At 44.6% G+C, this 26,861-nt stretch overlaps 2 protein-coding genes across 6 annotated transcripts in view; one reads left to right on the forward strand and one right to left on the reverse strand.

Moving 5' to 3' along the window:
* On the forward strand, window positions 1-13,932 carry PDIA6 (protein disulfide isomerase family A member 6). Its single transcript, XM_040554381.1, has 13 exons — window positions 1-139; window positions 2,808-2,949; window positions 4,063-4,120; window positions 4,814-4,940; window positions 5,443-5,549; window positions 7,389-7,522; window positions 7,943-8,057; window positions 9,000-9,140; window positions 10,384-10,468; window positions 10,560-10,632; window positions 11,686-11,844; window positions 12,613-12,709; window positions 13,440-13,932. The coding sequence occupies exons 1-13, from the start codon at window positions 106-108 to the stop codon at window positions 13,506-13,508; spliced, it is 1,341 nt and encodes a 446-aa protein (XP_040410315.1). The 5' UTR covers window positions 1-105; the 3' UTR covers window positions 13,509-13,932.
* Window positions 13,803-26,861, reverse strand: part of ATP6V1C2 (ATPase H+ transporting V1 subunit C2) — a 26,217-nt gene continuing 13,158 nt past the window's right edge. For all 5 annotated transcript variants that reach the window (XM_040554387.1, XM_040554382.1, XM_040554385.1 and 2 more), the window contains 9 exons: window positions 22,913-23,007; window positions 22,107-22,198; window positions 20,474-20,572; window positions 18,652-18,720; window positions 17,603-17,695; window positions 17,095-17,188; window positions 16,680-16,777; window positions 16,164-16,293; window positions 13,803-15,400 (listed from right to left, as the gene is read on the reverse strand). In XM_040554387.1, the coding sequence (XP_040410321.1) occupies window positions 15,305-15,400; window positions 16,164-16,293; window positions 16,680-16,777; window positions 17,095-17,188; window positions 17,603-17,695; window positions 18,652-18,720; window positions 20,474-20,572; window positions 22,107-22,198; window positions 22,913-23,007 (866 nt within the window). In that variant the 3' untranslated portion in view covers window positions 13,803-15,304. The remainder of the gene's footprint in view (window positions 15,401-16,163; window positions 16,294-16,679; window positions 16,778-17,094; window positions 17,189-17,602; window positions 17,696-18,651; window positions 18,721-20,473; window positions 20,573-22,106; window positions 22,199-22,912; window positions 23,008-26,861) is intronic.

Raw genomic sequence — 26,861 nt, forward strand, 5'->3', positions numbered from 1 at the left:
CGCGCCCGCTCCGCCAATGAGCGGCGGCCACGGCGGGGACAGGCGCGGGGGGGCGGGGCTTGCCGTGAGGAGTGGTGGCGGCGGCGGAGGGAGCAGGGGGCAGCCATGGGGGCGCGCGCCGCGGGCCGGCTCTGGTGGGGTAGGAGTCGCGCGCCGGGGGCGGGCGGGAAGATGCTGAGGGGACCGGGGGGGCCGCCATTTTGTGCGCCCCCCGCCGCCATTTCGGGGAGCCCCCGGCCGCCATTTCGGGGGCCCCGGGCGGTCTGAGGGGGGCTCCGGCCGCCATTACGGGGGCTCCAGGTGGTGGGGGGGGGCGTCCGAGGAGGGGTTGGGGGCGTGATAGGAGCCTAGGCAGCAGCAAAAAAAAAAACCTGTCTTATTTATCTTATTCTACTTTTAAAAGCCAGTGTCGTTTCCAGTAACTTTTTTTTTTTTGTGCGTATGTGTGTGTGTTATCTTATTTTTGGATTTTTTTGTTTCTAACTTGCATGGTTGGTCTGCGCTGGGATACGGTGCCATAAGGACAGTAGAAAATTAATAAATGGAAGCCACAGGGAGGAGTCGCAGGGGAGCTGCTCTTCCTCTCCCGCTCCCTCTGTTGCTGGACCTGCTGGGCTGAATAAATCCCTAAATCCTCTCAGTGGTCCCCACGTGCAAGAGCTGAAGGCGCACGTAATGCCCAGCGGGTGAGGAGAGGCTCTTGCTTCACTAGAGTGAATTTGGGCCTCAGAAGGTGTGGGCCCCCTAAGGAGGGAGTTCGCAAAGGCATCCCCCAGCAAAAGCTTTCTTGCCCAGCTCCTTTGGCTTGGAACTTGGCTTCTCGATGGGAACGAGTAATAGCACTGTGGAGCCACCTTCGTTGGTTTCACAATGCTGCTGGCTGTGTAGTTTGCTTACATTAGAGAGCAACTTCTGAAATTAGATTATCTGAGGCTGATTGTCCCCCTAAGAACCAAGCAATCACAGGTTTGCATTTTCCTGGCTTAAAGGGTTGTAGGAAAATAATATTTTTACTTTCTAAAGATGAATTAAACTGTGTATGTTTCACAATAGAATGGGAAATTACACTGTTGGTTCATGAGTCATAGTTAAAATAAAAATCAAAACACGGTGGTATGCGGCTAGGTAAATTTCACCATGTGCTATCTTCTGCAAGTTCTCTTTGGGGTATTTTTTGCATGAGGTAGAACTTCTCTATTTGAAGTGCCTGGGAACTGACAGAAACGGCTGGGTGAGCTCCGTTCGGTCTCTGAATGTATTCTGCCATGGATCTCTTGGGTGATGACAAAATATGCTGGGTTAAATTTAATCATCTCTTTCCATTGTGGGAAGAGTTTCTGTTGAGAATGGCTGTGGCATTCAAGTAGTGTTTTGCATCCTTGTTTTCTTAGTCTGCCCCAGCGGCAGTTGTTACTGTAGGTCACCGTAACGTGCTGTAACAGCCACATACTGCCCTAGAAGCCACTTGATCTGTGCTGATGAAGTGCTGCTTGTGCGTGGGCAAACTGAAGGGACAGAGCCAATCTAACATGGAAATCTGGTGGTGGAAACCAGCTGGGATCACGCTAATAGAGGGCTAGAAGATCCTGTTAGGAGGGGGCGTGGAGCACTCAATAAGGTGCTGGTTTGCAGTGGGGTGATTCAGTCCTGACCTCTGGCTGAGCAATCTGAAAGAAGGTTTTTCTTTCTGCTTCCCTCATCTGCAGACGTGTAATGGAACTGTCTTTTCTCGAGCAGGACTGTTAAAGCGTAGGTGATGCTGTGCAGTCTGCGTGCCATGTGCTGCAGAGCTTTGCATCACTGAACCATATCTTCCTTTCACGTTCAGTCTTGCAGAGAGACAAGGTGCAGCTTGCCATGCGAGTTATTAACCACTTGCCAACTAGCTAACTATTTTTTCATTAGTCCCGACTTCAGTGTCTGAGCTTTTATTCCCCTGAGACTTTGGTGGATTAAGAAAATCTTCTGCTTTATGGACTTTGTTACAAAGATGCTTGTCTTTCAGAAAGTCAGGTCTTAATCCTCTGACAAGGTAGAAGGAAGGATTGTGAAGCTTTACGTGGAAAGTCTCAAGTAATAATAAGATACAGAAGTGACCAGAAGTAAGAAATGTTTTAACAGAAAGCTATATCCTTGTGCCTTTTCAATAGGGTGTTTTTTAAGAGTGCCGAAGGTGTTTGAGCTGTTAACCAGAGAGATTTAGCTGTTGCTCTCCAGCCTATTGCTAGAGAGACCAATCAATGCTAGATTAGGATCCTTGTGAGCAAGAGTGAAGGTAGATGCACTACCAGTGTATCAGGGTCTGTCCTAAAATCAGTGTAACTGCGCTAACTCCTGCATTAAGTGGTCCTATGAAAGATGTGTTTGGTGGCGCAGTCCACTGAGTGCCTGTTGTGCAAGAGATGTGGGCAGTTGGCTTAGGAGGTCCTGTGAGAAAACTGAGAAGGAATTCTAGCTGATCTTGGGTGTCCATGTGGAAGTCCTGCCTGTCTGGTACCAGCAAAAGTTAGGGTTGCAGCTTTGACCGAATGTTCTCTAGAAATCCTCAGCTTAGCAGGAGTCCACCTTGCTGTAGGCACAGAGAATGTATTACATGATCCTATTAAACTGTGATTTAACTGGAGGGGGGGTAGGGAGACTGCATATGTTGCCTTAATTCCTGTTTTGTCAGGTGAAGCTGGAGTTCCTCACCCTTTTTTTTTTCTGATGTGAAAGCTTGCTTAGGGGAGGGGAGATGATTTAGCCATGGAAACAGGAGTGCCATAAATGGTCTGTGGGAATGCTGATTGCTTTGCTTTTTGTTCTAGGCACAGTGAGCTGCACATTATTCCTGGCAGTTAACGGCCTATATTCGGCCAGTGATGATGTGATAGAGCTAACGCCAACCAACTTCAACAAGGAGGTCATTCAGAGTGACAGCTTGTGGCTCGTCGAGTTCTATGCCCCATGGTGAGAATTACAGCTGTGCACTTGCTCTTATCTTGGAGGAGCACTGTAGGAATCTGGTGCTGATCAGTCCAGGGTTTCTTTCATTCATTGGCAGTCCAGGTATCAACTTGGTGGCCTCATGACTAGAAAACAGCTGTAGTTGGGGTTCCTTTTTCAAATGTCTTCACTAGAGAAAAAGGGAGGAATTAGTCTCAAATTGGCAAACAGGGTGTAATGATGAAACTTTGTGCCGTTTTACCACCTCAAGTTAAAAGGCTCCTTACTTATTTCTGTCTTAACCTCAATCTAATGTGAAGCACAGAGCTAAATTCACACTTAAAATTTCTATTGAAAAACGGTGCCTTTGCGCACCTTAATTTACTGTCCCTTTCTCCCATCCTGCTCGTGTCCACAGCACAAAGTCTCTTTGTCCTGCATATAAATTCTGATCGTGCATATTCCATCTTTGCATGGCTCCTCCACACTGTTGCTGTCCAAAGCTTCCAGGCCCTGAAGAAAGGGGCCTTTGATTGCAGCCCCTGACAGCCTCTGTACAGAGAGGTTTAGGTGAAGGCCGACCTGCTGCCTCTTCCTAGTGCTGTTGCAGCTTGCCAGGCCAAACAGCAGGACTAAAGTGTACAATAGGTATCAGCAAATGGCTACCTCCTTTTTCCTACAGACCTAGGATGCCACGATTATATACTGGCTGCCAGTCAGCTGTTGGGCTTCTCCTACAGACCCCTCCAGGAGGTGGTGCACCAAAAATCCTTGCTAGTTAAGGAGTTACCTCTGGAATAAATCTTTCAGTCCTCATCACTGATCCGTTTTAGCTTGCATCAGATGGGATGGTGTGTAAATCTGGATTTTGGTGCTCGCATGTACATATGTGTTTGGAAAGCCAAGTAGCTTGTAAGGGGGGTTGTGTGTATTTGTATATATGTATGTATCTATATAATATATAGAGTGTTTTTTTTAAAAGTTGTCTGAGCAGTAATGTGATGTGGCATAACCTCTTCCCCTCTTCATGGGTAGAAATCCTTTGGTTTGCAAATCCAACGAGGCTGCTTTCTGCTTCATGAAGTAGTTATACAATCGGAATGAATATTATTGTTCTGTTTTTTTTCCTTCTGAAAGGTGTGGTCACTGTCAAAGACTAACCCCTGAGTGGAAGAAAGCCGCAACAGCATTAAAAGTAAGTTTAAATTTTCACAAATGCACTTGTGGCAGAGGACTAAGGAGAATATTTGTCTGTCATCTGGCTTGGACACATGGAGGCAGAATGGAAATGCCCCGAATCATAGCACTTTAATTATACTTGTCCAGCTGCAGAAGTGGCACATGAAAGGTGGCACACAGGCACTTAAAAGTTCACTTTTTCTAAAAAGCCGTTCAGTTGTAGAGGAAGCAAGTCGATTTTGTCCTAGCAAGTTTCCATTACTGTTTTCCAGGTCTGCTTTTAACAGCATCACAAGACTTCAGAATCCATCCATCTCCCAAAATAGCGCGTTTATCTTTTCTTCCTTGCTGTCCTGTCCCCTGCTATTGAAATACAGGAACAGCGTGAACTGAGTATTTGAACACAGCTTTGTAAGCTGTCGGTGATGAGTATTTCTTTCATTATGGAAAACTTAGTCATTCAGTGATTTGATGAGCTCTTACCTACATAAAATATATATTCCTTTTTTTAAGGGGGAAAAATTTTAAAACTTAGGATAAAGAAAGAAATGAGCATACGAGGTGTTCCCTAGTTTAATGTTTTTGGGTTACAGCATCTTTCAGTGACTCTTTTCTTAGCTTCCTAATAACTGTCTCCAATATGTGCAGAGTATAAAATGTGTTAAATGACTATAGAAGGCTTGTCTTAAATTTGTTTTTACTTCCACAGGGTGTAGTGAAAGTAGGTGCAGTAGATGCAGATAAACATCAGTCCTTGGGTGGACAGTACGGCGTCAGAGGGTTTCCAACTATCAAGATATTTGGAGCCAACAAAAACAAAGCAGAAGATTATCAGGGTAAATGTGATCCTCTTTCATGTGCTGCACACCTAAAATCATCCCTGAATACAGTAATTATGCTAGCTGTTAGTGCTGTCTTGTGTTGTAGTTCCTCCCTGTCTAGTGCTTTTAGTAACGGGGAGAGACAGGTGGGTGGGATTTGTTGGCTGAGTTGTGCGTGTTTTAGTTCAGGCTGCGTGTCCCATCAGCAGTTCTTAGTTGATGGAGGTTGATGGGCAGCTCCAGAAAATTGCTGCTTTCCTGTGGTTTAGTGGAAGCTTGCCACAGTCACCCCCTCCATCAGATAAGGTGGATGTTTGAAAAGCAGAGTGAGAGTGAATCCTACTGCTTGTGTTTTGAGTCAACAATGTCCCACCACTGGTGCTGTATCATTCACCACCCAGTCCTGCTTCTCCTAAAGAACCCCTTGGGAGAGAAAGTGTTCCTTAAATTTGTAATTTAGTCAGTGGCTGGCCTTAGACTGTTTGGTGTTCTGATCATTCATTTTGCTGTGTCGCAGGTGGCAGGACAAGTGAAGCTATTGTTGATGCTGCCCTAAGTGCTCTTCGGTCCCTGGTGAAAGACCGTCTCAGCGGCAGAAGTGGAGGATATAGTTCTGGGAGACAGGTATTTGAGGAAACGTGTGGTTTTGCTTTGAACTGGAGGCTGTCCAGTGCAGGAGGCTGGGGTTGTGCCCCCTGTTCTCTGTTCACAGCATAGTTGTGAAGGGACCTTTGGATGTTGTGTACTCCAGCCTCCTGCTCAATGCAGCATCAGCTAGAGCAAGTTGCTCAGGGCAGTGTCAAGGCATGTTTCGAGTATTTCCAAGGACAGGGACGCCGCAGAGACTGCGCTCCCTGGGCAACCTGTGCCAGTGTTTGACCACCCACACATTAGAAACATTTTCTCATACTCTGAAATGGACTTCTTGTATTTCAACTTAGGCCCTTACTTTTTGCCTTTACACTGGGCATTGCAGAGAAGAGTCTGGCTTTGTCTTTGCTGCCTCCCACTCAGTTACTTATATACACAGGCAAGGCCTTCACTGAGCCTTCTCTCTTTCGGGCTTAACAATCCCAGCTCTCTCAGCCTCTCGTATGTCAGATGCACGAAGCCCTTAATCAGTTTTGACCCCGGCTGGACTCGCTCCAGTGTGTGTGCATGCCCTTCTTATACTGGGGAGCCCAGTACTACAGATGTTCCTCACCAGTGCTGAGTAGAAGGGAGGATGACACCCCCACCCTGACCTTCGGGCAGCTCTGCCTAATGCAGCCTAATGCAGCCCAGGAGGTGGTTGAGCTTCTTTGCCACAGAAGTGCTCAAGTTCAGCTTGTTCTCCACTAGGACCCTGTGGAAAACCTGCTTTCCAGCTAGCCTGTGCCCACATGTGGTGGTGGGGAGGTTATTCTTCCACAGGTGTTTCTCCCTTTGTTGTACCTTGAGGTTGCCCACTTCTGCTGCTGACTGAGGTAGCGCCAAGTGGCAGCACACCCATCTGGTGCGTCAGCCCTTCCTCCCAGTTTGGTGTCATCAGCAAATTCGCTGAGGGTGCACTCCATTCCGCTGTCCAGGTCATTAATGAAGATGTGGGACAGTGTGGTCCTAGCGTTGGCCCCTGCTGTGTAGCAGTGGTGAATAACGATGCTTTGGGCTGGTGATTGCAGTCCTTTGAACGCAGCAGTTCAGCCTGTTTGCAGTGCAGCTCACTGTCTGCTTATTAAACCTACGCTTTTATCGGTTCCGGAAGGAGGATATTGGGGGAAACTGTGTCAGAAGCCTTATGAAGTCAAGACAGGGAACATCCACTGCTGTGCCCTTACCAAGAAAGGATTAAGAGAGATTAAGGTGGTGTTGGAGCCTGCTTGGCATTGGGGCCACCGTTTGCCTGGTCCAAGTCTAAGCTAGGTGGATGAGTGTTTTTTTTGCTTGTTCTTAAATTTGGTAATGTTCTGCTGTAGTTGGCTTGCTGGATTTCTCCCTGAAGGTAAATTGAAACACTTCTAACTCATCCTACAGTTTCTGAATCATGGAGTAAGTCTCTCGACATCCACAGGTTGGCCAGATAGAAGGCTTGGGTGGACTGCACTGTGTGGTGTGTATCCCACTGGCATTTTCTGTACAGAAAGCAGGGCACAGAGGTGGCCCAGGTAGGCTGTGGAGGGCCCCTTGTTCTTGGGCCGATCTGGGCATGAAGAACTGAGGAAGCGTTCCCACATGTTCCTGTTGTCAGTTTGACCCGAATGCTGTTTTTAAGAGAAGGTTTTCATGCTGTTTCTTGAAAGTGCCATGGGAATAGGCTGCATATATTTGTTGTCAGTTCTAAAATGGGAAAGTTGTATGACCTAACACTGCCTGTTTTGTATCTAACTCAAATAAAGAGCGTTTGGTACAGCATGAGGTGGGAGAGCTTGTGTGGGAAACCCATTTTGGTTGCTTCTTATGTGAGGGTCTGTTTGTTTCTTACAGAGCCGAGAGAGTGGAGGTGGAGACAAGAAGGACGTGATTGAGCTGACTGACGACAGCTTTGATAAGAACGTCATAAACAGTGACGATGTGTGGATGGTGGAGTTTTATGCCCCATGGTGTGGGCACTGCAAAAAGTAAATGAGATTTTTTTTGTTTGTTTTGACAATTTGGTTCCCATTAGTGCTCATTTGTGTGCAATACGCTTAATCCCCTGAAAGGGATCTTAGAAAAACACACTTCTGATACACCTACAAGGCGTTTTCACCGAAAATGTGTGGGCTTCTCCAGCACAGGCCACCTTCGGTGCTGTTCTGGCTGCTCTCTCCCTTAACAGTAAACTCCCAGTTACCAGTGGGAATAAGATTCAGAAGTTTATTAACCTCTTCACTCCTTCAGATGCAGGATTTGAGTCTAATTTGGAATAATCCAGCTGGCTGTCTTACTCTGCAGGTTTCTTTTCCCTCTGTGTGATCTATGCTTCATACTGTTGGAATGAGGTATGCTTTTGTTAACTCTGAGAGGACTTGGAGCGCTGATAATCTTTTATTTTTCAGTCTGGAGCCAGAATGGGCAGCTGCTGCCACTGAGGTGAAAGAACAAACCAAGGGGAAAGTAAAGCTGGCTGCGGTAGATGCAACAGTCAATCAGATGCTGGCGAGCCGGTATGGGGTGAGTGTGCCTTGCGGTGGTTATAATTTCCTTTCCCTCCCTAGTAAGTCAGATTTTCCTTCGATCTTACTGAACTGATTGTAGCCTGGCACCACTTAGATGTTTTGTTCTAAAAATGTTAAGTGACACATACAATTTTTACACCACTCATTCGTTCCTGAACATCAGTAACAATATAAAAGGGATGAGAGGAAAAGAATAAACCCGTTGGTCGCTGATGAAAAAGGCTGTGCACTTTCATAGCATCCTGAATAGCCTTACCACTGTAGTGAGAGGTCTCTCCTTTCACACTTGTATGTTGTCTGGGTGTCTCCAGAACACACACGGGTGGCTTTGAGCCATTTATCAGGGGTCACTCCACCAATGCTACCCAGATCGGTTTGCTGTGGGCCCAAAGCAAACTGGTAGTCTTGATTTTTAATATAGTGCGAGGGAACTTAGTGTGCTGCTTAGTTTCCCAGTAAGTGCACGTGGCTGGCAATCAGCAAGAGCACTGAACAAATTGTATTTGAAGTGGAGCAGGAGGGAGCTTAAGGTCTTTTTCTTTTTTCAGTTTTGTGGTTTTTGATTTTTTTTCCACGTAGGCATAGTGCTGTTTTGCGAGAGACTTAAGTGGGGGAAACTAATGTCTAACAGATACGAAGTTATGTCTAATAGATACGAAGGGTTATGGTGGTCCTCCTGTAATTAACCATTAGTGCTTGGTACTTCTGAAGGGAGATGGAAAGCTTTGCTGCTTCATCAGTCTTAAAACTTGAAACGGTGTTTCAGCTTGTAAATAAGTAGGAAGCTACAAAATTGTTAAAGTTCAGTTGTAAAATGTTGTAAGACTTGACTCATCTACATATTAAATCTCTTAATTTGGAATACATCAGTGTAACAGATGTCTTCCACCACAGATGACCAGATTTACTGAGTTGATGACTTAAACTTGTCTTGCAGATTCGTGGATTTCCCACAATTAAAATCTTCCAGAAAGGAGAAGACCCTGTTGATTATGATGGTGGGAGAACCAGATCTGATATTGTTGCTCGTGCTCTGGATCTGTTTTCTGATAACGCACCACCACCTGAGCTCTTGGAGGTACCTCTACATCATTTTTTTTCAAATTGCTTTTCCATTATATCCTTTGTAGCATTTTTATAGGACTATGTTGACTGTAAATAAAACAGCCGAAGTATGCTGCTTTTGCACCATTTTGAGGCAGAAATAGTCGAGGATAACAATTCTGACCACTTTGCTTTCTGTTTTTAATTCTCACTGTGAATCTGCTGTTCCCTAAAATATTTGGAATTGGTACAGTGAAGGCACTGACAGCGCTGGTGCCAGTATGTCTGAACCCTCTCTTGGGGAATGAAGGAAAAGTTGAGTGTAGAAAAAGATGGTAGGGTTTTAGCATCTGTATGCTCTCCATTAGGAGTTGCATGCAGATTGACCCAACTTGTGGTCCGAAAGATTCTACGCTCAGTATGGTGATTTCTGGTTTTGGCTTGATGGGGGTAGAATTGAAATGGTGGTCGAGATCGGTTGTCTCCGGAGTGGGGCATGTGCACCTCTGTGGCTGTGCAAAGACATTGAGGTGTGGGAAGAAAAACTTTCTGTACAATTAATGAAATAAATAAAAATATATATTCTTAAATAGTGATTATTTCACCCTTATCCCATCCATTTTTAATCTGTTTATTTAATTATATACATAAGGTATTAGTAGAATAACAGATATGTTACTTGTATACGTATATTGGGGCTATGTGCTGAAAACATTTTTTACTGATAGGGTGCAGAGTCAAAGTTTGGTGACCACTGATTTACATAAATGGATAGATTCCTTTGTTTTTTAAGGTGGTAGATCAAATAGAAGTGGTATTGCTCCATCAGATGTCAGTTAAATTTCCTTGTATTTAGCAAATGGTGCTCCCTGCTGGCTCTCCTGATGCTAACAACAGTGTGAATGGGAACTGCAGGCACAGGCGTATGTCTGGGTGTGCAGTCTGCGGTGATTTGCAAAGAGACCAGCGGTTTGTTTTACACAAGCCCTGGTTCAAGGGCACTGATTTGGAGCTAGAAGTGGCATCTTACTGTGCTCCCTCCAAGCCTTGTTTGATACTGCTTAATTTGCTTCAAGTCCTAACAGAAAGCTTTGTGAACTCTTTGTAATTAGTTGTACCTTGGGGGACCAGTGAAGTAGGTGGGGCTTGCAAGCTTTTGTGTTGTTTCATGTGCTTATTACCTGGTAGGATGGAGTCAGCGGGTTGCTGGAGGGAAGTGCAGACACAGCTGGGTAATCAAAAGTCTTTCATTGACTTTGTGTCTGTCTGTCTTCTAGATAATTAGTGAGGATGTTCTGAAGAGTACCTGTGATGCTCATCAGCTGTGCATCATTTCTGTCCTGCCTCATATTCTTGACACAGGTAAACATACAAGCAAGCAGTCTTCTATACGAACTTGTCCGTTAAAGCATGTAGAAATGTTTTTTAATTTTTAATTCTGTCTGAAAAACAGGAGCTTCGGGGAGGAATTCTTACCTGGATGTCATGTTAAAAATGGCTGAAAAATACAAAAAGAAGATGTGGGGGTGAGTGGCATTGTGGCTTCATCTTTTTGGAAAAGACGCGGGCATTTTTAGAGGTAATGGGAGAGATTCTTGTATGGTAGTGATTTATCTGCAGAGAGTTGTTCCTTGTTCTGGATCCGCTATCCTGGTATTTCACTAACTGTGCTGGGGCTGGAGGTGGCTTGTGGCTCTAAAATAAACGGCTGTATTGTTCTTGTCTTTGTGCATCTCTCAAGCCCTGCGTTTACAAGAGCTATCCAAGCATTATGAGATCAGATTAAGCATGTTTTACTCTTATCATGAATGCTACAGTATTTTAGGGCAATATTTTGGACTGATGGTTAAGTCTGTCAGTGTGACTGGCATTCTCAAAAAAAAAAAAAAAATTGCTAATAGTTTTCATGTTCCTGAAGGAGCAGGCCAAGCAGGTTCAACTTCTTTTTCCTCCTCTCTAGAGTGCACGTTGACTTCTATGGGAAGTGAGAGTTGTTCTGACACTGACTGCTGTGAAAAAGGGGCAAAATGGCTTGAAAGCCTGGAGGAAAATGCTGAGATGAGCTGGTTCCACAGGATCCTCAGCAGACTTGTTAAGCATTAGAGGAACTGAGACTTGACCAGTGAGAAAATAATACTGGGTGAAATGTTAGTCATCCAGTCTTCGGCCAGAAATCCTCTACAGTGGGACGTGGGCAGCAAGCACTCTGTCATGTTTGAGATCAGCGACTTGAGCCATTTTAAATGTTGCTTATTATAAGCTAGAGTGCAGCCATTTGTTCAGGCTGGCAGCGTTGTTCTTGCCTTAGAATGGCTTATGTGGCTGTTCCGATTGACCGGAAAAGTAGCTGTGAACGTGGGGCTAGACTAGAAGTGCTGCTGTTCAGGAGGGGCTTGCTTCTGTTGCATGGTTCAAATCTGGGACCCCGCTATTCCCTGCTGACTGGAGTAACGAACGGGGATGGGTTGGCACTGTTGAGGGCAGTTCAGAGACCAGTGCAAACTTTGCAGGGTATGTGTGACTCAAAAATAAGTATTGCAATTGTTTTAAATTATCCATTATCTTATTTTTTTCTCAAGGTGGCTGTGGACAGAAGCAGGCGCTCAGTCAGATCTTGAGAGCTCTTTGGGAATTGGAGGCTTTGGGTATCCAGCAATGGCAGCTATTAATGCTCGGAAAATGAAATTCGCCCTTCTGAAAGGATCGTTCAGTGAGCAAGGGATCAATGAGTTTCTCAGGTATTAAATCTTTATTTAAGTGAGTTAAATCTTTCAATATCTGGTGCTGTGACTCTCTGGACCAAAATCAGGCTGTCATGGATGAGATGATACTTGCACAGTTAAATATAAAAGGCATTCACTGGAGGAAGGGAATGATTTCAATGGGATTGCAATTACTAAAGCGGTCTACGTTTGTGTAACGGACAGGTACCGTCAGGAAGTTGGCTGTTTGGAATTTAATGGTAGTTCTGCAAAGACTTTTGAAAATAGTTTGAAAACAGAAGTGAACTTTGATCTTGAAAAATTCTGTTTCTCTAGTAAGCTGGTAAATTGGGATGTGGTAATCAATGCTGTTTAATTCAAATGGTGTGATCTGATTAATAATTTGTAATTGGGAAGTTCCTGATTTGGGAATTGCTAGCAGTGTCATTCTGCAATGATATAAACGGATCTAAATCGGTGCTGTTGAGGTTCTTGAGGTTTTATCTATTGCTAGTCATCTTTCTGGTCCTGTGCTGTGTCTGATTTGTCCCTGAAAATGCAGAAGGGTTAGCTCTTCGGCTTTTTAATGTTAAGCCTTTTGAGCAAGCATAAACCAACAAGTGCAAGATGGGGTGCTTCACAGCAGGAGCTGGTTTTGTAACCCTTGTAGTCAGTAGAGGCTTAAGAGTCCACTTAAAAGAAACTTGATCTCTAGCTGTTCTAAGGTAGAGTTGAACCAGACTGTTCAGGTGGATGGACACTGGAGAAAATTCTTAAAATTAATTTTTACTTGTCTCATCTCAGGGAACTATCTGTTGGTCGTGGCTCAACAGCACCAGTGGGTGGCGGAGCTTTCCCTAAAATTTACACAGTTGAACCTTGGGATGGCAAAGATGGTGAGGTAAGAAATGCTTTCTCTGTTGAAGTGCTGTTGCTTTGCAAGGTTCAGAAGCAACTGGGCAGAATAAGAACTAGTAGTGTGAAAATTCTTTTTTTAACAACTATAACAAATCATTTTGGTGGTCTGGCGGCAGGATTTAGGTAATGGGAAAACAGACACCAGGTTGATTGTCTGACACAAACATGGCACTCCTGTCTGGCTGTTAGGATGCAATCTGAAAGTTCAGTTACTTGAGAGTGAAACATGTTCTACTACCCATGACGAGTAAGCAAGGCATATATGCATGCAAGACCCAAACATTGTGGAGGTTTTGGCTCTGCGATGTGCTGACCTTAATACCAAAGTCTTAGTGTTGGAAAGCTCGTAAGGTAAAGCCCCACGCAGTGACTGTGTTCTTACATAAGGTTCAGCACTGCTGTAAAAATCAGTTACTACCATGCTTTGGTCAACTTCAATGGAATTAAGATATAGAATATGGTAGTAGTTCTGTTACATGGTCTATTTGTATTTGACTTTATCTGGAGTATATATAATTAGTAGAAAAAATCTTTTTTCTAGTCTAAACTTTGATCAGTTATCCATTGCTTAATACCACTGAGTTCTTAGGAGTGAAGGATAACAGGAGGGAGCTTTACATTTAGGATGAAGGGAGGATCTAAGCTAGTAATGTTTTGGTGTTGTGTGCTGACGCACATTTGCTCAGAATTCTTGCCTTTTCACGTTTTCACAGCTTCCAGTTGAAGATGATATAGATCTCAGTGACGTCGATCTGGATGACTGGGATAAAGATGAGCTGTGAGATCTTCAGGAGACTTCTTTTCTTGGGAAGAGCTTGCGCAGCAGTTTGCAACCTGGTTCACATTCAGATGGATATTCCAGTGGCCTTTTTATGGAGAAGTAGCACACGACACACTGTGCTACGTGATGCACTGCAGCAGTGAACTGTACGCAACTCAAGAAAACATTGCAGAAATTCTATGAATTGTCATAACCAGTAAACTTGATTGTATTCTGTGTAACAAATATTTTGAGGACAACATGGATTTTTTTTTTTTCTTTGAAACATCTTGGGGTTTATTTTGTTGATGGTGTGCTGTTCGAGTGTTGCTGAAGGCTGTTAGTGTAACCAATTTTAAATGTGATTTTTTTTTTCTTTTCCATTGAGGTGGAACCTGGTCAGCTTCTGTTTCAATTAAAGAATAAAACAATATTTTTGACACACAGTGTTAGTCTTGTACAGAGTAACAGAGGTGTGCATGGTAAAAGCTATCCTGTTTTGGATGACTCTTGAAAAATGAATGGCAGAAGAGAGCCTGGAGAATGAGGGAGTCCTAAACTTTACCTCCGTGCTGCGAAAGGTCTTGGCAGTTTGGCCTCAAGCTTGGTTAGAGAGACGATCTTAGTTTAAATGTTCTTTAGTCTTCCTTTTCCTATTCTTTCTCAGGGGCTTTCTCTTTCTTTGTGCCAGACTTCATATGATTGATAGTACAATGGAACTTGTGTTGCTGCTGTAGTGGGAGACACCATCCAGTAGAAAATGCTGCTGAACTGAGAGCTGGTACTTTTTTTTTTTCCCCAGGATCAGCAGTGAAATTAATCCCCATTTTAGAGCATGAGGTGCTAACAGTAAAAAACCGAGGTGCTGTCTCCAGCAGATTGGATCTGATACTTCTTCACTTCCCATCTGGCACTGTTTGGATTTGAAATAGCAATTTCCTTGCAAGAGGAAGCAGGATTGGGCATGGGTATGGTTATACTGCTGCTTTTTTTTAAATAAAGACACTATTACATTATATTGCTCTCCATGTCTTGTGTGTCAGTGTCTAGAAGAGTGACCCTCATGTGATCAGCTTGTTTATAAGTACGGAATGAAGGAACTGAAAGTTCCCATCCTTTCAAGGAAATAATTTAAAATGTGGATATTCGTGATCTAGTGGTGTCTGTAAAGGATTGCCCTTAGTTCGTTCCTCTGAAAGTCGATGTAGTAACTGCTGGCAGCCAGTAATAACTTGACCACTGATGTGGGGCAGGAGCTGTGCTCCAACTCAAGTCGTCCCAGCAGATGAGCTCTCCTAATGACAGGTTCTAACTGAAGTGTCTTGGCAAAAACTAAAGTTCTGATTGCTTGGGCCTGTAAGTCATACCACAATAAGGTTCAAAGCAATCCTGGTGAATCTTCTTAAGTACTTAAATTAGAGAAAGAAAAAGAAAACAAAAAAACTTGGGATCCTGCTTTGATGCTTTTTTTCCTGTTTTTTAGTTTTTGTTAACAATACCAGGACTGTACAAGCCTAACAGACCCATCAGCCACCACACATTTAAAACTGTTTTATTTCCAGTCCAGTAGAGACTCCATCTTTGTAACTTAACAAAATAATAAATACTACCATAGTACCTCCTGCCTCGGAAATGTATTTCTGTAACACTATGAACAAAAGGTGTTTATACTGAAGTCGCTTAAATGTTACTGGAAGTGTTAGGAAAATCTTATGTGGTTATCCTACAGCTTCTGCATTTTAATTTGACTTTCAACAGCTAACGATTCTTTTATCATAACATTAGGGTCTTGAATAGGTTAAGCTTGAGTGATTTTTTTTAACTGCAGTCAAGAAGACTGAGGTCAATCTTGAAATAGACATAAGGATAGTATTCTTGATTACTCAGTTGTAAACCGGGGATGTCCATGCCAGGCTGCAAAAGGAAACAACACGACTTTAGTACCAGTAAAGAAAGCGTTGCACTGTTCTAAGCTAACGAGGATTGCTTTTTGCTTTGCTTTCTTAGGTGGAGTGGAGACATACTTGCTGTGCTTAACACAGGGAATTCACACAGAATCTGGTGTGCTTGGTATTTTTAGGCTGTCTAATGCATTGAGAGGTCACACTCGGTTGCAACTTTATGAACGTGTACTGCAGCATTTCTGGGTGCTTCAGCTCTAAAACAACGTATTTCTTTCTCCTCGATTCATGCACTGGGAATCTTAGGCCTGCCTGGTCTTATGCAGTTTTAAGCTCTTGGTTTTAAGCCATTGGTTTCCAATGGTTTATCCTAAATCCTTTGTGCACGAAAGACGTGGGGGGGACAAAGCAAGTACTGCTGCCTGCTGAAGGCCCAGGTTGAGATGTTTAGTCAGTGACAGCCGTTTACAGGGCAGGGAGCTATCATAGTCCTAGCATTCGTTTTGAATTTTTGTTCCTTGTGTTGATCTGAAAGCTTATAGAAGGCATGAAGCTTTTCACCTGAAGAAACTGCCATAACTGAGCAGACCTATTTCAGCCTGGTAGCTGTTAACGTTGGCTGCTTCAATGGAAGCTGTACGATCTCTGTACATCTCCATGATAACCTGCCCCTGCCTGACGCCCCAATCCATTCTGTAGCCACCAGAGGCTACAGCTGTATCCAGGGATCCTGACTGAACTGCTACAGCACATGCAGTTGTAGCCTAAATACATACATCCATTATACTTGCTGCTGCAACTTCGTCCAGGTGTTTGAAGACCACGTTTAGGACATCTCTCAGGCGCTTTACGGACTTCCTATTTGGCTGCAGCAACATTGCTTGGAAATTCACCGGGAGGCCATACCTTGGGACACATCAACACACAGGGTCATTTCCCAGGAGGGGGCATGCCTTTCCACCCCTGCCTTCTGCCTCGGCAACTCATGGTGCACCAGTAGCTAGCATCTGCAGCGCACAACCTCAGTGGTGCTGTGCTGCCTCCGTATCTGGAAGCATTTTCATTTTGAAGCCATAAGGGAACTAAACGGTGTCCTGTTTTCCCTGTAAGTGACCCCAAAGAACCGTATCAGTTCTGCATGTCACCCTTTTTGCAGTCATCTGTCATCTCCCGTGAGCTCCTGGAAATGTGTGCGAGGGATGTTCCCTCCCATGAAGGAACAGCTGCAGGAAGCGAGCTGCACGTTCTGACTTCTCCAGGACTCTGCCGGCACTGCATGCGTACCCACTTACCTCAGGACAGATTCAACAAAAACTCTCAAGGCTTTCACGTGAATCCAAGCCACGAACGCTTCACTGAAGTTCACTTTCAGCCAGCGGAGTAAAGGGCCCTATGAGAACAGACATAACGGTACCGTGATGCCCTTCACTACCTGAAGCTGCTCCATAGCTAACACCATGGAAACCACCATGGGCTGCTGAGTTAATTCTCAGGCAACCCATTATTGGCTCCCAGCTTATCAGAAACTCGAGTAACCTTGGGCAAAAGGCAAATTCTGTTATGTATCCTATGCCTTGGTTTTCAGTGCTAGATAGAGCTCACAGGAATCTGCTGGAACCATAAAGCCATTCCCGAGTGAGATCCTTACACACACACCAATACCAAGGGCCATCAATACACGGGCCATCAACTTGATGTGCTACTTACGTATTGCTGTTTCTTATCAGAAGCTAATTTCATCAGCTCTTCCTTTTCACATTTCAGTTCCTTCTCATCAAAATAAAATTCTCGAACCATGAACCTGTAATTGAATGACATTTGCTCTCACAAGCTGTAGTCCAAGCAATATGCACACTTATTTCTTTTGCATCTGGAGAAGCAGGATTGGGATGTTTAAAGGTGCTAGCCATTTAGCCATCTAAAGTATCTGGAGGGTAGGAGCTGAAGTCACTCCCTGAAAGCAAACTTCCTGCTGTCAGAGAGCAGGAAGAACAATTCCAGGATCTGCAGTTTGGTGTTCAAAGAAAAGAATTGCTCTATCTAGTCACAGCTCCTTCCCTCCCCACTGCCTTCTCAGTGGCTTCAGGGCCAGCAGAAGGCCAAACAGCAAAGTCCTAAAAAACAGCAATGATTTCAGCTGTACTGCACGGAGAACAAGTGCCTTTACCCTCATCATCTGTTAGCCTGACGTGCCTCGCAATCCGTGACTGCCTACCTGTTCTCCCTGGCTTTAGCCTTGAAGTCATCCATCACTTTTCTAAATAGGGTCACAGTGAAGAGTCCTCCCTCAGCATCCTCAGCGATCATTCTGTGGGAGGGAAAAAAAGCTGCTGTGATTCGACATTGCAAGCCTCTTGTGCTTTCTTCACCTTCCTTTTGCAGTTCTTTCTTTCACTTATGGTACTGAACAACGCCCTGCCTTTCAAGACCTGCTGTAACTGAAATAAAGAACAAAGACTTTACTAGCACCAACCACAGTACCTCCAATACACTGGAGATGACTTAAGTTGGGAAGCCATAGGAGAGGACAGCCCATGACTTAAGTTTCTGAACCCGTTATAGTACACATACATTCTGACTAGCTTTTTTTTCCCCATGTTTCCTAATATGTTCCTTCACTTACATGCACGTGTGTTTTTACAACAGGCAGTAGCACACAGCTTTCCTCTTTCTGTGTGCTTTCTGCTTCTTCCGTTTCAGCTAATATCACTGTCACCTTTTACGCCCTGGATTGGACCTCATGTCTGCCTTGAGCTGAGCAGTGGAATATTTAATTCCTTGTAAGGATTTTTTACTCTAGGTGAAAGGATTATGCAAATGGCAGTATACTGGATCATTCTATTCTACTGCAGAAAACAATTACAGATGCAAAAATACTGTTTGATCTCTGTAAAAAGTAGGTTTTTTTAAAGTTGTATGTGATTACATGTGTCTGAATTATGCCTGGATTATCGTAACTAGTTTTTTGTCTCTGTTATACAACGAGCATTGCTCATGTGAGTACTGCAAGTGGAAAGAACTAGATTACTGGAAAAGGGAACCACATGCTAATTATAGAGAAAAAACAGTTGTTGTTTTATTTTTTCTTTTAGCTGTATTTTCCTTCAACAGTGTAATTTTTTTTATTTCAAATGAGATTGAGCAAATCTATATGTTAACAGGGAGCCTATGTGTTATACAAGTCATTCTTTAGCAACTTGAGGGACTGAAATACAGCAGGGATCTCTGAAGCCAGCCAGGACCTTAATTCAGAAATTCACTTACTTGGTGGAGCGAGGCACTACCATATCAGAGAGGGATTCATACGTCTTCTGCCACTGTATGTAGCTTGACCTTTGAGCACAAAACAAAGCAGAGTAATTAAATACTGTACAGTAGAAAAAAATGTATTGATAATCATAGTTAATTAAGGTAATGGCGTGGAGTATGAGCTCTTCATGCTGGGTTATGTGATAAAGACACACAAAACTTCTTAGAATCATAGAATCATTCAGGTTGGAAAAGACCTCTAAGGTCATCTAGTCCAACCTCTAACCTAAAGTCCACCACTAAACCATGCTATTAAGTTCTAACTCTACATCTTTCTTGAAGACCTCCAGGGACAGTGACTCAACCACTTTCCTAGGCACCCTGTTCCAATGCTGCACAACCCTTTCAGTGAAGAAATTTCTCCTAAAATTCAACCTAAACCTCCCCTGGTGCAAATTGAGGCCATTTCTCCTTATCTTATCAGCTGGTGCTTGGAAGAAGAGCCCAGTCCCCACCTTGCTACAACCTCCTTTAAGGTAATTGCAAAGTACAATAAGGTCTCCCCTAAACCTTCTCTTCTCCGAGCTAAACAACCCCAGCAGCTCCTTGTAAGACTTGTTCTCTAGACCCTTCACCAGCTTTGTTGCCCTTCTTTGGACGTGCTCCAGCACCTCAATGTCTTCCTTATAGTGAGGGGCCCAAAACTGAACACAGTTTTTCAGGCATGGTCTCACCAGAGCCGAGTACAGGGGGACAATCGCTTCCCTGGCCCTGCTGGCCACACTATTTCTGATACAAGCCAGGATGTTGTTGGCCTTCTTGGCCACCTGAGCACACTGCTGGCTCATATTCAGCTGGCTATTGACCATCCTTCTATCCTTTCCTGTCCTAGTCACCAGCTAGAGAGATGTTTCTTCACTGTTACACCCCCAGTCCTCATGTTGTGTCTTGGGATGAGGAAGGGTCTGAAGCAGGAAGCTGAAGGTGGGAAGAACAAGGCTTTTGGCACACATGTACAGGCTGTCACATGGCGTCCCGTGCTCCAGGACCTCCATGCATGATGCCTCTGGTCCGTGGGCAGGTGTGGTACATCTGGTGCGCACAGACCCAGAGCTGATCCGGTGCTATGCTGGAAACACGGCAAGTGCCAGCACTCAGAGAACAGGGTCAAGGGAAGGGTGAGTTTGCAAAGTGAGACATCTGTTTATAGGGGGAATCCAAGAGAACATGCCAATAATAAACTCAGCAAACTTACTTCAAACAGGTTTTCATAACATGTTTTCCACAGACAGAAAAATGATGGTACTGTGCGTGTGTTGGGATAGGGCTATACTGAGAGGACAAGTTCTGTGTAGGCTTCTAAGAAGGACATCTTGTACCTTCACAACTGGTGGTGATAGCAACCATCCCACACGCAGGCACTAACTACTACGTGACCAGCAGAGGCCCTGTGAGTATGACAGGTCTAATTCCTTTTATAAACTGGCTAAACTCCAGTAAAAATCTGTTCTTCTGTTTATTTGGTTGTTGTTTTTTTTTTTTTTTTTTTTTTAAACTCTTACTCTTCCTACCAGGAGGCTGTTTGAGAACCTGCTCTGTAACAGTTAAAAACCTACATCCCACTTCTGTCCTGCTGTGAGTTTGGATCAGTTTGTCTCTTTCTTTCGTGCCAGCACCACCCTTGGCAGAAACTGTTCTCTTTGCTAAGAAATCCACCCATTCCCCAGACACAGTGAGGATCAGCTTCCCCAGCCTGATCCAGTACTGACTGGATCCAGTATTTAGGCCTGAAACTCAATGCCGCACCTGAGCGTACGTGCCCACGCTATTGCCTTACTTTGGCACTACGACCAGCAGTGTGATAAGGTACTCCGAATTCAGAACAAAGTCTTCTTTATGCACAATGTCTGCTAGGGTCCGAGTCAGCAGGTTTCCCCTAAAGTAAACAAGACAAAGAAAAAAAAAACAGGACATTAGCAGGAACCCAGCAGCAGCACGCTGGAGGTATCATGCTGTAAGTATGGTTGCCAACAGTGCATACCGGGGTAGAAAAGCATCAGGAATGCAGTGCCTAGAGGACACATCTATGCTAGCTGGCACTGGTGCACGCCAGAGGCACCAGCATTCAAAGGTGGGCAGCACTGAGAGAGGAAGATGGGCCTGAACCATGAGGTCTCAGCTCTTGTCCCTCACCCCCTTGCTCTAGGTCCAGCACTGCTCACGTTGCCCATACAGAGCAGCTGCCTCTCTCCTGGGGCTTAACCTGACCTGGGAGTTGTGGAGCTGGAGAGATGCTGCAGGAACAGGCTGAGAAGACAAAAGGAAAATGAGAGCTTTTTGTCCCATTAGTGCCTCCTGTCCATGATTATGCATATTCATGCAGCCCAAGACAATCACATCTAACACCATCCATACCAAGCTGGAAGCACAGGCAGTGGGGTTGGCTGGCAGTGATGAGGCACGGGGCACAAACTCAGCAGAGAGGCCTGCAACTGTGATATGGCTCTTCTGACCCTCGGGGGCACTGCAGTCCCCGTGTTGAGCAGGCTTCCACAAGGGACAGTGGCATTTTTTGACAAACATTCTGAGCCAATTCCTTGAAGTATTTTTTTCTGTGGTTTCTGGTTGGGTTCAGCTGAGTTGGTGCCTGACTTGCTCAGTGTGAAGCAAGCAGAACAAAATTACAGCCGTTCTGGGTTGGGGTTTTAGCCCCTGTGAGAGTGGCACATATGAGCAAGTGTTGGATAAGGGCTTGCAGAGCATCTTTTAAGTTGCTCTAAATGTACCACTTACTGAAATTTACTCTTCTCCCCGGTGATGCCCTAGAGAAAATCCAGATTAACAGAACTGGTAGCAGAAAAATCCAGGTAGCAGCACATAGGCAAAGATCATAAGCAACTAAAGGCGGGAGAGAGAAGCCCTGGCAGAGACTTGCAGAATTCTGCTAGCCCTTGCCTGGACCAGCAGAATGAAATAAAGAGAAGAAAAATGAAAGTGGGATGCTAGTGAGGTAGGCACAGCAGGGAAGGAAAATAAATGCTTTTGCCTGGAATATTGTAGTCGACTTTCTGAAAAGCATTTGCAGAGCTCCCCTAGGAAAGGGCTCTGTGTTGCAAAGGAATCTGCCAGTTGACTCAGATGATCTGATTTCTGACTCCCTGAAATCTCATTAGAGCAATACAGTGGCATTCGGTTTTGACCCTTTCCCAAGGCTGTTTGCTCCCCCTGCCAATAAAATCATATTAGGAACTGCAGTCTCCCCTGAGCTGATTGTAAGACAGGCTGATCACACCAGCTACCCCTCAGCTTCCCCCGCAGCTGTGGATGTTCAGCATGTCCCAAAGCCAGGCACTAAGTTTGCTCCCATCAGAACACACATGGTCCACTGGACAGGAGTGGATGTGGGCATGAACTGTCCTCAGCTGAGCCATGCAGCATTCCAGAGGTGAACAGACACATGCTATACTTACACAGTTTTTTTCTCCAGGTTCTGCAAATTTCCTTTAATGTTGTTGTATGCAGCTGATCGGGTCTTTAGGTCTGTTTCTATTTGAGTCATTTGCTAAAACAAAGTAAAAAGATTTGAGTCAACTAGGTGCTTGAGGCATTGTCCTCCTGCTCCTCCTTCCACCTCTGCCCTGTAGCGAGGGGACAGAAATGTCAGCCCCCCGCAAACCAGCTGATCATGGCTGAGAGGGAACCCACATCACTTCTGGGTTTTGCAGGTGCCCTGTGGCAATGGGCCCTGCAGCCAGAAGGACTTGGTTAGCTGTTACTGTGTGTATCATGGGTGTACCTAAGGAGCTAGTTCACCATTTCATTTGTTATCTACATCAAACAACAGACCACTCCTTCCTGAATAGACTGGCAGTGTAAGCAATTCTTCTGACCAGCAGTGTGTGTGATTTAAGGTAAGGTCAGTGATTTCACAAGAAAACTGACATGGAGAATAATATTATTGTAATATTTTATTGTTTCTATGTAACTGTAAAGGGACTAAAATGCAGAAAGCGTATCAATATGTCCTAGTAAATCTGATAAAGTGACATATTTATGTCGTCAATAGGTCTATATACTTATTTTATATACATATATGTGATCAGTGTTACTACAGTAGCAATTAAGTTAACTGATTCAGTGCAGTGTGTTTCTGAGCCTGCTCCTGTTTTGCACCAAAGGCAAAACTCACTGACTGCCATGATAGGAGGGACCAAAAACTGTCAAAAGACATGACTCCCCATTCTAATATCTTCTTGCAATCTGGAGTACAATTTACCTTTGCTAATGCTTCCGATATATTCTTCAGCGGCTGCTTTATGGGGTATTTGGCCATGTCCCACTCAAACCGGGTCAGGTAGCTGATTAGGTCAACTGAAAATACAAACAAATGCATTAATGCGACAGCTTCCCAAATAAGTAATAAGAACTGGGGTCTTCCCTCGCTATAGCCTACACATAACTTTGATTAGCATTAGAGATGGGTGTGAACCAGAAGCTCTGCTCTGAATCCTCACAGAAATTTGATCAAATCTGCACAAATCGTACGTCCAATCTAATCAACACCCCCAAAATAAGAAATATTTGAAACAGAAGTCTTTTTTTGCACTACACCTAGCAGTACAGAGCAAGCATTACCATAACATTAGCTGTATCAGCAGGGCACAGCAACATGCAACCGTTCCTCACAGTAAGAGATATCAGAAAAGTATTTTGCTCGCAGGATCTGCAGTAACACTCAGGGTTACTGAGAGTCTGAGCAAACATATTCAGAGCATAGCTGATGTTGCCTATCTGTGATCCAGTCAAACTCTCACTAGAAATCAAACCAATCCAGATGCGATGGGGAATTCTTCACTCACTATGCACACAAAGCTCCCCATCTCACACAAAGCCATACAGTGTTTCTCTACGTGGATAAATCCAAATAAATGTCCAGCCAGAGCACGCTACATCAGAAATTCACAGCAAGGCCCTGTGTGCATGCAGCCCTCCAAAATAAGACACACTCGGACCGCTGGGAGCCTTGGTGTCTTCCAGAATTAAGGGGAAATGATGCATATGACATCCCCTAGAAGAGGATGGCACTGCTTCACTTCTGAAATCCACGGCTCCTTAACCTCAGAACATTAAGCTTGGCGCATTACGGCACCAAGTTAAAATTCTCCTCCAGCAGCTCATGAATTCAGACAACTCCTCACCTACACTGAGTCCTGAGAGCCTTTAGGATACCACCCACACCCCCACATAGTGCTCTCGGGCAGCTTTATGGGATGGGATAAGCCCACACACCCTGCCACAAGAAGCAGAGGGGCTGGGATCTAACCTGCAGGTTAGGAAGGGTAGAGAAAGGCAGCAGGCACGGTCTCAGTGGCCAGACAAAGATGCCAGAGGCGTTGTCAGCTGCAGGATGGGCTTCCTTCCAGACCAGCAAGGATGGAGAATATCTGGGAAGCTGCTCTGGGGAGATGGGAAGCAGAATAGGATCAAGGTGCTAAGGAAAGGAGGGGCACGCTGGGGCTGCTCAGTGCTCTTTGGTGCCTTGTCCAGAGAGTTAACTCATTCCCACAGCGAGGTCCGAGCACAGTTTCTTGTGGGATGGACTTCCAGGGTGTGAGGAATGCTGTATGAACCAAGATGCACAAAGAGGAATGTAAAAAGGTGTTTAACTGCTGTACTGCCAGGCTGAGGGTGCTGCCCTGCCTCGTGTGACACCGAACACCCTGGCAGGAGAGCGCTATCCTTTCCATGGGCTTCTCTCACCCCACAACAGAGTCAGTTTACCCTATTAGATTTCCAAAGCATGGAAAGTCTTACATTAGGAGGAAACCAGCTTCTTATCAAAGGATAAACTGCCCAGGAGGCAGAGAGCATTGGCGTGACCACGTTCTCCCTCCCTTTCTTTGCAAACCACAGCTATGTAAATCTCCCACACATCCAAAGCACAGGAGTCATGAGGCAAAGATCCAGCCCCTCCTGCCAACCTCTGACCAGGAATTGGCAAATCCTCCAGCACAGGGGGTGTGCAGGAGCAGGGCAAAGCTGCAGCAGGGCTGCTGCACGCCTCATCCTCGGGCAGTGCTTGCTTAGACCTCCGGAGAAGAGGCAGGGGCGTCAAAACACCTGAAGTTCACAGGAGCCCTTAAGGCACAGGGTACGTGACACAGGGATTTCAAGCTGCTGCCTCTCTTCAAAGCGCTCTTGCTTAGGCTTTGCTGAATTCAGTGGGAATGAGACCTGCAAAGAGCACAGTATGGACCTGTTCTGCTGAGCAGAACAACAGTGCATTCACAGGCTCTTTAAAGACAATCACTGAGGTATTTATAGCTGCAGAGATATAAAAGTTCCCTAAAGACATACACGTGTCCCTTCTATCCCTGCATTCCTCCAGTCTCAGCAGAAATCAGGTGTCAGGCAGTTAAGCACAGCGTGAGTCTTCCTCCCATCTCACAGGCCTACCCCTCAGCAGAGCTCTCAAGTCGCTTCCCTCCTCCAAGAGCTCTCCCTGGTGCCCGCCCAGGAGAGATGCCTCCTCCCCAGCGTGCTCACAGCTGCCCAGGAACCCCACAGCCTGAGTCCTTCCTAGCTCTGCTTCACTCACCCAGCTCTAGGCAGCAACTTTAACAGCTTTCCCTACAAAATGCTGAATTCTTCAAAATGGTTACGCCTCCCGTTTTGCTTTTTTGTCCATTTCAGTTTTGAGCTCGTTATAAAGAACGGAGTTATTCCACTACTAACCAAATTTTAAAATTATTTTTGGGTCAGCGTTACTACAAAGGGAACAGAATTTGCTCTAAATCTTTTAAGAAAAGCTTTACTTACATTTTACATTTTTGATTGTCATAAGCAAGAAAGCACTTCCTGCTATTGTGATACGCTAAAATTCCCTGTATACACAAATCCAAGTTTTCCTTCTATAAGAGAGACATCTCTACGTGACTGCTTCCAGTTGTTGCCCACTGGCATGCAGTCTGTGTGCTCACTTAACCGAAAGTGCTGTATTTTCTGGTATTTTCATTTTCCTTCACACATACCTAATCAGACAACTGCAACGCACAGCCAACATTTTAATCAGCTGGAGGACCAAAGTGCTGTCAGCAATATACACATCTGAGCTAAAACCTGACCATTTGTATGGTATAACTGAAAAACAAAACCTGAATTTGGACAGTCTCACTGTCTGAAATGGGACCAGGCAGCAAGAAATCATGTCTTACGATTTTGTTTCTGATTTTGTGACCTTTTCTAGGGTCCTTTTGTTAACCAGAGAGGGGGAAGGAAGAATTTTTACAGCAGTATTGCTGCTGATTATGAGGAATGACACAGGATTGTATTAGGGCAATCCTAAATATATGTATTTGTATATTAAAATTGATCCATTTTTCTTTAAGAAGCAGCCAGTAACATTTGAAAAGTTATACAATATGACTCACTTGGATGACCAAAGGACAGAAACTAGTAACATACGCAAATAATTTCCACATCCTTCTATTACAGCACATGCAGAGCTGACAGGAAAGGAAAAGGGTGTAAAAAGAGGAAACAAAGGAAATAAGCTGAACCTGTTGTTTCTCAAGTCATAGGGATATCGTGATCAAGCTACGAGGTTGTTACTTGAGAAATCCATCGTAACCTGATCACTGTATCTCTACAACCAGACCAAGACTTGTTTCTAGCACTACTACACACAGATGCATGCTTGTAACACCACCGCAATCAGCAATTCTCAACATACTTTTCAGACATTTCATTTTATCCTTTAGCCCTGTAACATAATAAGTGGGATTATGGTACTTGTTAAGTAGTTGCGCACATCAAATGTCAGTCTTATTTCATGCACGAAGGGCATTTCTGAAAGAACTTCCTCCTTATCCTTTACTCATACAGATTTGAAGCACAGCACTGCAGACAATCGAAGGGTGATGGAGCGTGTGCTGTTAGCTTACCTGTCTGACAGTTCAAAGCGTTCCTCTACAAGCCTGTATGTAGCACATGTAACACGTCCAGCTTCACTCTACAAGTCCAGGATGGCTCGGGAAGAATATGCTCTGCAGCAGCTCTGAAACCCACTGAGGGTCTCACAAAATGTGCAGGGATTTGTTCCTAAATGTTAACTTTGCCCTTGATACAGGCTCCCTTTAGGGCCTTGAGTACCATACTAAGTGATAAAGCTGGGAAATAAGTTCTTGGAGGTTACAAAAACACCACACTGAGTGCCTAGAGACAAT

The sequence above is a fragment of the Cygnus olor genome, chromosome 3, assembly GCF_009769625.2.
Source record: "Cygnus olor isolate bCygOlo1 chromosome 3, bCygOlo1.pri.v2, whole genome shotgun sequence".
Lineage (NCBI taxonomy): Eukaryota > Metazoa > Chordata > Aves > Anseriformes > Anatidae > Cygnus > Cygnus olor.

Bases quoted from the DNA above. Each gene is read 5' to 3' on its own strand.
- PDIA6 (XM_040554381.1), top strand. From the start codon at position 106: ATGGGGGCGCGCGCCGCGGGCCGGCTCTGGTGGG. The intron at 140-2,807 runs GTAGGAGTCGCG...TTTTTGTTCTAG, and splicing joins CGCGGGCCGGCTCTGGTGGG to GCACAGTGAGCTGCACATTA. The intron at 9,141-10,383 runs GTACCTCTACAT...TCTGTCTTCTAG, and splicing joins CACCACCTGAGCTCTTGGAG to ATAATTAGTGAGGATGTTCT.